At 37.6% G+C, this 10,384-nt stretch overlaps 1 protein-coding gene across 1 annotated transcript in view; it reads right to left on the bottom strand.

Moving 5' to 3' along the window:
- Nucleotides 1-260: 260 nt before the first annotated feature.
- Nucleotides 261-10,384, bottom strand: part of LOC139733917 (zinc metalloproteinase-disintegrin-like MTP8) — a 118,997-nt gene continuing 108,873 nt past the window's right edge. Inside the window, exons 19-21 of the mRNA XM_071644731.1 lie at nt 9,047-9,115; nt 3,427-3,568; nt 261-3,039 (exon numbers count right to left, since the gene is read on the bottom strand). Of these exons, the coding sequence (XP_071500832.1) occupies nt 2,223-3,039; nt 3,427-3,568; nt 9,047-9,115 (1,028 nt within the window). The 3' untranslated portion in view covers nt 261-2,222. The remainder of the gene's footprint in view (nt 3,040-3,426; nt 3,569-9,046; nt 9,116-10,384) is intronic.

The raw sequence follows: 10,384 nt of genomic DNA, 5'->3' as shown, positions 1-10,384 counted from the left end.
CATCAACAGGTTAAAGAAAACATTACCCATTAAATGCATCAACTACTGTTACAGCAGTAGCATTTATTTTTTTTTCTCTTTTGCAAGAAGAAGATAAGTCTGGGTGTGTGTGTATGTAAAGTGGATGGTTAATGTTTGCCCTGAGAAGGTAAAATGGTCACTAATAATAATAGTGATTTTGAGATCAGTAGCCATTGTGTATAGATACACAAATCTATTTCAATAGACAAAAAAAAAATATTGTCCATGTGGACCTACTATAAATTTCTTCAAATTAAAGGAACATATCAACAGACTTATCTTAATAGATTGATGGCAACTCCAGTATACTCCTGATGCACTTAAGCCATCAAACTTTTAAGATTGACTATTTGACAACTGAACACATGATAAATCCAACAAGTTCATGTGGTTTCATCTTCAAGATAGACATTTTCATTATTTAAAGTGGATCATTAATTCTTAATTGTCTAAAAAAAAAGAGAGAGCTTATATCAGAGGATTATGAAAGCCTTATATTCTCGCAAACCCAACCTTAGAAGAGAGTAACCAGCAAAATGCAATATTACAACAATGTGGCAGAGAATTTGTGTCAGCTGTTCAGAAATAACTGGCTCTCTTACCTCATGGAATGGGTCCCTTTTGCTACTTAAGTTCATGAAACAATAAAAAATGAAAAGCTAAGCAGCAAGAGTTCCTGTGACCTATTTCTCCATCCACAACAAATACTATCACACAGAGATGGCACGGCTTAATAAGCAAACAAACAGAGACAAAAGCAACAAAACATAACTGTAATACCCTGACCAGCAAGGAAAGTCTTCACAAAGCTTAGGATAAAAGGCTCATATTTGTACATTACACTTTAGAAGACTGGAGAAAAGGCTAAAGTTTGTGCATTACACTTGACAAGACAGGAGAGTAGGCTAAATTTTGTACATTATACTGTATATGCCATATATTTTGTGGTTTGTTTTTTTTTAACATGTGACAACATTGACCCTGACATGAATGTGATGTGTATGCATACATTTCTTTGTTTATTACTGTGCTCCACAAATGCAAATTTAACAACTCATGAATCTGTTGGGAAGTCCTGATTCATGAAAATTTAGACTCACTAAATATATGGCATATACAGTACTTACGGAAACTTTATAACAACAGAACACAGCAACAAAGTTTTGCACTTTTGGTATCAAACAAACAATATCAACAATTTGGAACAATGTATCTGCAAGCATTTAGCATCCAAGCATTGTCCATGTCATCCATATAAAGGGAAGCTGAAACATATATTATGCACGCATCACAAATTTATATTATTTGGTCAGGATGAGTGAAGGTCAAATTGTCTCTATCTATGCAAGGTTTTACTTTAGTGAGACAAATCAAAGTCAAGAAAATAAATCAGCCATGAAGGTATGGAGAATGTAACTTATGCAGTTTACATACAACTATGAAAGAAATTTCTGTAAATTTCTCTCTGCCTGCCTACATATTATTGTCCTTGTATGTAATGACGCCAGATAGACAATAAAAATACTAATTTTCCCTTGCTGAAAAGGGCAAAAAAGCAGCTTCTGCAAGTTATCATCACATTTTCAGGCCTTAGTTTATCTAAAATATGGCAAATTGTACTTCAAGCCAAAGATTGTCTCTTGGTCTCGAAGTCACTAAAAATAAGGGAGGATTTTGATACCTTGCATCTCAGAAAATCCGTTTTGACCTTGAGAAGAGGTTTGCTTCTTCTCACAGAGTATTTCAGATCTCACCACTTCAATAGAACATTACAGGCAGTTCTGGTAACTGCTTTTAGATTTAAAGATCTACTTTACGGGAAACATTTCATAGAGGGAAGTAGGACTGCAACTTCTTGTTTTGTTGTCGTTTGCAAACCATGACAAAGAAAACCCCCAACTCATTGTATGTGGTTAAATTTAAAAACACACCGTATTTCTCATTGATTTCACTGGTATAATCATCGAATAGCAGGTAGGCCAACCAGTACAATGTAATTACACATTCATGAAAGAACATAGCCCCCCTTCCCTCATACACACACACGGCAGTCACTGATGTACATTAAAACCAATGACATTAGAGACATGATCAAAATCACAATAAATGACTTATGAACTAAATTACATACTAGAGTTCAGTACCGATCAAGAGTTTAGTTAAAAGTTTTTGCAAAAAAGATTCACATATCAAGTTTGTCGTCATACAACTGGGTCCTGTTTGACAGGCGCTGGTGGCCATGAGGGCATTCTTGGTTTGTTCGGTACCGCTGGTCTCTTTGGCGGTACTGGCTTTTTGGGAACTGAGGGTTTACTTGGTGCCTCTCCCACAGTGTCGGTACCTGGTGCCGACTCTCCTCTGGTCAACTTGGATTTCAATTCCATAACCTTTGATTCCTCATCTTGCGCTTTTGAGTTGTTTCTGTTCACATTTGGTTTTGGTCTTGTTGGAATGCTTGGCATTCCCGGGGCCTTGTTGGAAGAGGATGGAGGCCTGAGTGCTGGTTTAGTCGGTGGATGCGGTGGCGTGGCACCGCCAGACACCTTATTGTCTCCTGAGTCTATTGGTGGAGGCAACCTAAACTGTGGCTTGTTGCTGGAATGTATTGCAGATGGTTTGGGAAAAGCTGGCACTGCTGGTGCAGGGGGACTTTTGGCTGGACTTGGCGGCTTGGTTGATGGTACTGGAGGCACCGGGGATGGCCGCACTGGTCTCGGCGCCGGTGGTACCTTGGGTTTGGGAGCAGATGAAGCACCTGGTGCTTGGAATGGTGGCCTCTCCGCTGTGGCTGGTTGTCGGTTGGAGCTTGCTGGTGGCCTTGGTGCCGGTCTGATGGTGACCGGTGGTACTGCTGATGGTCTTGATGGTCTGCTTGGGTTAGATGTTGCTTTCATCTCCTGTAAGTGGGTGTGTTGTATTGTGGGTTTGACCGGTGCTGGACGGCTTGGAACAGAACTGGATGATGGTGTGGCACTAGATGCTTTGGTATCTTTGCCACCATATCTGGATTGAGAGTATCTGCACATCAGATAAAAAAATACACATTAAGATTTTATTCAAACAGGTAATACTGGGAGAAGGAAAAGGGTGTAATGTCACTCACAACACACTGTGACATTTACAGTTTTCTAATCATTTTTCAATTAAACCATCTTTGTCATTTTGGTCTTAACCTTGAAACTTATGTAACAGTTTCAGATTGGAGCTATGCAGTGTTTCACTCTGTCATGTTAACATTCATTTCTACTCAAGGACAACTTTTCTTGACTAAACTTGAGTGTGGAAGTACTGTGTTTACTTTAAATTTTCACAAGAATGAAATACACATTGAAATGCATGCTTATAATAAAAGTCACATGAATGATGTAAGGAAGAGTGTACTGCAGTATAGGTTAGACTACATACTTCTGCCTGGGGGCCCCCTTCGACACCATCTTGGAGAGTGTGTCCCGCTTGCAGTAGAGAACGATGCCGAGGAGGGTCAGACCGGGAAGAACACAGAGGAACATGACGAGGAGTACGATCACCGTGTTGGAGCCTGGACCACCTGTAGCCATAGAAAGACAGGAGAATAAACAATGAAAGAAACAGTCAATCACCATGGCAACCTCTTTGCTACTTCTTCCACTGTAAAAAAGTGATTGAAGTCCCTGGTTTACTTGGGGACAAAATTCCTGCTAAATGAATGCATAAATGAACATTACATTACTGGCTCAAAATGCAATCACCTCAGCAGCATACAATAACAGGGATACCGTCATCTGTTACTTTTCCACTAATTTAAAGGAGGAACACCTGAAGTGTACACTAGCAGAGCTGCCAACTAGGATGCCTTTACAATAAATAGTATTCTTTTGATCTTCATCAATATTAAAATGTTATTTTTTTCTTTGACATTTCATTGACTTTGCTTCGCATGTGCAATCATTTTTCAAATTTGTAAACCTGTTTTTTGTCATTACTTTTTCTTTGGTATTTTTTTTTTTACATTGCATTGGTATGTTGTTGTTGTTGTTTTTTAATCTGCTGAAGTTGGCAGCCCAGCAACAGTTCACAGGGCAACAGATGTAGGTAATCTGATACTGACAACATCAACCAAGTTTTGGCTGGTCTGACAGCTCACTGGTACCTGTCTGACATTACATCCTATTCTACAAACCACACGACACTTTCCCCTACACAGTATTTACCTACACAATATATCTTCAAAACACATTTTAATGGTGTATCCCTAAAGGCTGTGAAATGATAAAACTTCTTTTCCTTCGTACATTTTACCTGGATGGGAGAAAACCTTTCAAAATCACATTTAATCCCTTTACAATGAGAAAAATAAATATCACAAGGCCTATGATATCATCACAAGGCCTATGATATCATCACAAGGCCTATGATATCAAAATAAGTCCTAATATTAAAATGTTCAATGCTAACTTTATAAATTTATAGAAAAATACAGGCCTATATCCACCATCCTCATGGCATCTATAAACCTATAAACTTCCATAAATGGTCTTCAAATGGAGGGGTTCAAACGTATGGATGAGGTACCTTGTAAGTGCTGAGGCTGCTGGACAGTATCATCCCCACTGTAATCTTTGGCATTACTCTTATTTTTTGTTACGGATTTGTACCAATGGAATCAATGATATGATTGAATAATTTAATGATAGCAATAATAATTGTGATAATAAAGATGATGATGATGGTGATGATGATGATGATAATAATGATAATAATAATAATAATAATAACAATAATAATAATAATAACAATAATAATAATAATAATAATAATAATAATAATAATAATAATAATAATAATAATAATAATAATGATAGTAACACTAATAACAATAATAATGATTATCACCATTATATCATCACTATTATCATCATTACCACTGAAACCACAATACTACTTCTACTACTGCTCCCAATATAGTAACTAAAAGGAGTACAGGGCACAATCATGAATGCAACATTCTTGGCAATGACACAACCAATAGAGTATTTCTAGTACCTACACAGTAATACAGGGGTGGTAGATATGAAAGTGGAATGAGTTATCAACAGTAGATGGTAATACCTGATGGCAGAGGTAAAAACAGGAAAGTCCTGTTCCAAAGGATTGTTAAACTGTGTAAAAAGTTTATATCTTTGTTCCCACAATTAATAGCTGTCCAAGTCATATTTTGGTCATAAAATATCTCAGCTTTTGTACACATGGGGGATTTACAGTTTGTTAATATGGTTTTACATGCTGCAGAGTTACGGTGTGTAGGAAAACACTTTTACACACTGTGGACCTATGTTTTTCTTTCAAATGTCAACACACACTTTTTCACACTGTGGGTCTACTGTGTGTATAAGTGCTCACTTATACACACTACAGACCCACAGTGTGAAAAGGCATGCTGAAACACCCAATGGACCTGCAGTAAGGAAACACACTTTTACACACACTGTACACCTGTGATGTGTACACTCACATTTATACACACTAGTTGCAGGCCTACAGTGTGTAAACACACAGTGTCGACACATGTACACAGCTGTCTGACTGTGACGGAAACACTTTCTGTTTGATCAACATCTATTGCAGAGACTCCAACTCTCCCGTTTTCGATGGGAGATCTCCCGTCGAAAACCCATTTTTGCAAAATCTCCCGTTCTCCCGCTTGAGATTTAATTTCTCCCGCCCTGGCTCTGTGTCTCCCGTTGGAAAGGATTTCTTACTTATTGCTATTGTATGTTGAAAAAATAAGCCTTAGACAGCACCAGGGAACATGTAGAACCCTATAGGAACTTCGCGCTTCGCACACTGTTGACACATCAACTTGGACTCATTGGAGTCTCCCGTTTGCTAGGGGTTTCAGGAGGGAGAATCTCCAGATCAGAAGGTGCTTTGGGTTGGAGTCTCTGCTATTGGAACAATGCTCTTCATGGATGTAACTCTTTTACAAGAGAGGTAGCAGTAAAAATGGCAGAAAAAAATGATAGAAAGGAAAGGACCTCGACTTAAAGAGTAGAGAAATTCAGAGAAGTGTAAATGTCATGAAACTCCAATGATCTTAGAAAATCATCTGACTGTAAAATGAATAAAAAAACAATATTGAATGATATTTTCCTATATATTTCACTCCTTTTTGCAGTTGTTTGAAGGACTTTTTGGTATTAACAATTCTATCAAGATATTCTGATGATATTTTCCTGTTATTATTACAGCATAATTGCTCACATTTCTCAGAAATAAAACAGATCAGAATTGTGTTGGAATATTTCAAAACACATTGATATTTGCAACTGATTGACAAATTGCCCTACATCGACGTAAATAAGCACTGAATTGATCAGTGTTTTAGTATGTACACTAAAACTTAGTATGTACACTATGTACTAAAACACTGATCAATTCAGTGCTTATTTACGTCGATGTAGGGCAATTTGTCAATCAGTTGCAATGAAAACATCTCGACGGAAGAAATTCATGAATTTGAACATTGATATTTCAACTGATTGACAAATTGCCCTGCATCGACGTAAATAAGCACTGAATTGATCAGTGTTTTAGAAGTAGCCATGATCAATTCAGTGCTTATTTACGTCGATGCAGGGCAATTTGTCAATCAGTTGCAATGAAAGCATCTCGACGGAAGAATTTCATGAATCTGAACATTGATATTTATTTTTCAGACAGCTGTCATCACTTTTAAATTTGTCTCAAAATTTGAGAGGAAAATCTAACAAAATGCAACAAATATGACCTTTGAAATGGTGAAAATTACTACGCTATGCAAAATGTGGTAAAATGCAGCAGTGTCCAACAAATAAATGAATACATGAATTGAAATGGAAAGAAAATTCTTAAGAATGAAAAAATAAGTAAAGATTTCATGAATCATAATAGATCTGAAAGAATGTAAGGAATACCTGGTAATACTGTTAGTAGGCAGATCATTGAGATCCAGATTAGATGTGGCATATTCCAAAGTGCAGTAATAATGAAGAGAATATATTCTTGTCATCATACCAATATTCAGTATGATAGACATAGACCCCGTTTACAGTGCGGGGCTGGGCCGAGCCGCGGCCGAGCCCAGCCTCAATTGCGAGGCCGGGCCGCGCAATTTTGTCCGTTTACACTGCCGGGCTCGGCCGCGCTTTTGATTCAAACCTTTCAATATTTTGTCGTAGTGGCGCTCTGCTTGTAAACAAATGCAATTTGGTATTGTCTGGTTTTCAGACCCTTTGCCAAATGAATTCCGTGGCGACGAAGTCCCCGTTCGGGCAAAGGCCTTTGCCGAAGGAAAGAATCCTTTGCAGGACAAAACCACCTTAAACTATACTAGTTTCCGACGTTGAGGGGGTTAATATCCTGAATAGTGAAAGATACAGGCAGAGGGTTTGGAAGCCAGACTAGAATTGGCATTTGGCCCAGTTTGCGTTTACACCAAGAAAAGGCCGGGCTCGGCCGCGGCTCGGCCACGGCCGAGACCACCTCCAGAGCGAGGCCAAATGCGAGGCCAATTTTGGCCTCGCATTTGGCCTTTTGCGCGTTTACACTGAAGCGGGGCTGGGCACGGCCGCGGCCGAGCCGCGGCCGAGCCTCGCACTGTAAACGGGGTCATATATGAATACATAAAATGAAGGCTTGTTAACATTGAAATTCTTGCTCTATGTAAACATATATGGAATCATGAGACAAATCTATATTCTTGACTGAGCATGGCTAAGAGTGAGAATTGGACAGATCACAATGAGTGGGCACTCTCTCCAAACTTCACTCCTGAAATGGATGATATTTAGATGAAAAGAAAGAACATGGCAATTCTAGACATTGAAGATATACAGTCTTTGAAATTCTCACAGAAGAACATAAAGGCTTTTGATATCAATGTTTTCTATTCTATGCCTATATCAAATTAGACAAGTTCTTCACCCGAATATTATCGATATTACAATCTTTTCAAAACACTCTTGACTGGCAAACTTTGTAATCTTTTATCAAAATATTATCTGCAACTACATAAAATCTTCACTTTTGTTTTGTTCTGGAATCTACAGACCAGACAACAAAGTGATATCAGCAACTTGGCATTTGATCTGGCAATGTTTCCATGTTAAAACCATGTCAAGTAACCAACAAAATAAGCCAATCCCTTAATTGCAAGCTGCAAACACCACAAACAGTCACCTCTTGTATGACATATCCTATATAAAATAAGAGGAAACCAACACTCCTTTTATGTACTTTCTATGAAGTAGATTGGACGCAAAGTAAACGCAAAAATGCAATAAAATAAGAAGATTTTTGCTATTGGCAACACTTGACAATTCACTTCATTCCGTTGTATTTTGCATCATAATATACCAGAAAATTGTTAAAATGCATTCATTTTATATCTGACTGTATTAAAGCTAGTGTGATGTACAAATCACCTAATCTATCCCATACCAGGACCACAATAGATACTAATAAATTCACAAATCTCCTTCAGTTGTCTTTCTATTAAAAAAAAACAAAAAAACAAAAACAAAACACATACACAAATTACAAACACTCACATAACACACAAACATCACATCATCATCAAGATATCCAGCAAATTGCAAAACAGAAAGATGCATGATGATATCTTTCAATTCAGTGGTTATCTGCTCAAATGTAGCCACACACAAAAATATGCAGTGTTAGTGATGTGATGCATATTTTGATGACAGCAGTTACAAAGTTTGATACAGGGGTTAGTCAGCTATGTTGCTATTATTTGGAGGTGTTAGTAAGTCATGATTGCTGGCGATGATTAGAGAGACTTAAGGCTCAAAAATCAAAAGAAATGGAAAGCAATGAGAGCAGGTAAAGGAGGCAGAGGAGTTAGAGTGGAAATGAAGAGAGCCATGATTTGGGAGCAGATGGCAATGTTCCTTCTTCTCTCTTCTTGCCAACATCTCTCTCTAGGTTTCTTCTTGGCAGGCAGACGAGGGTAATGAACACCAAGTGATAATTCTGTTTCCATAGTTACCTCGGACAATTATTCTTCTAGTGACCTGGGGATTGTCGATTAGCGAGGTACTTTTAGGATATAGGGTTACTGCAGGAGGCAAAAATAAAAGAACAGTGACAAAAGGGGAGATGTTTAAATAGGTCTTGTTATCAGTGTTGAGAAAAATTAAAATTGCATTTTCTATATATAACAATCCTTGCGAAGCAAGTTTCAGAGGCAAAAGAGACAAAGTAAACATATGAGTGAAACTTGAAGTTTTATGCCTTACATATGACAGGTATTAAACCAATAAGACAGAACAAAACATATTGACATGAGGCAGGTCAAAGCACACGAAGCACTGCACACAGTACTGAGTTTCATAGGCAGGAACTCTGATGATGACTTCCTCTTATTTCAGTAAAGACCTAGAAACTTACTAATCCCTTTATACTTGTACATTATTAGCTGTCCACGTTTTTGCTACGTGGCAGATATGTCTTTTCTAATCAGTAATCCTAACTAGAGACATATACAGCAAACATTACACAAGATAGCATCCTTTCACTCTCACTATATAATCAAAAGATAAGATCAGACACATTTTCAGCCCCTAGAAACCCGTACTTGATATTTCCTAGCACTGACTGTGAATACTAATACTTCGCAGTGAAATTTTACTATTTGTAATCATCATGATATATCCATATGACTGAAAACCTACAATTTCAAAAGGCATTTGGAAAGTATAAATTTTGAACTTGAAATTTTCAGTGAAGAATACTCACATAGCACAAATAACAAAAATCTACAGTACAAGCTTGAGCTAAATCTACACCCTGTATTTTTATCCCCAATTACCTTGTATTAACACAAAGTGAAATCTCTTTGTAATATAATTCTATCCACAGCCATATCATTCCACAGTGGTAATTGAAGCACATACTTTGTGTAGGTCATTGTTACTACCCTGTGTGGGACTGTTTTGTCAATAGCGCCCTCACTAGCTTTGCTGCTGACAGAGCTCTGTCTGTACCATGCTTACAATGCATGAAAAGTACTATTCTCTAACAATGCTATTATAAACATTCAATAAACATTGCACACTAACATCAAAGCTACATACAATGGACCTTCCCAGCTACATCTCGCATGGGATGAAATCCCATAGGTATTCTGTAACCCTAGTGTCTGAAAGGAGCAAAATTCTACTTTCAAATCTAATCATGAGATATCGCATCTCTCTCTCTCTCTCTCTCTCTCTCTCCTTCTTTTCCTTTAAAGTTCACAGTACCTTTTCTGTAGTAGATGTAAAGTATGTAATCATGAATTTATGTCCTAGCTTCCAAAAATTATTGTAACACAATTATCAGTGGT

Source organism: Diadema antillarum, unplaced genomic scaffold (assembly GCF_040938485.1).
Source record: "Diadema antillarum isolate AM-2024a unplaced genomic scaffold, OU_Dant_1.0 seq00000503_RagTag, whole genome shotgun sequence".
Lineage (NCBI taxonomy): Eukaryota > Metazoa > Echinodermata > Echinoidea > Diadematoida > Diadematidae > Diadema > Diadema antillarum.
The sequence above is the reverse complement of the archived record's forward strand: the minus strand, read 5'-3'. Positions and strand labels throughout refer to the sequence as shown.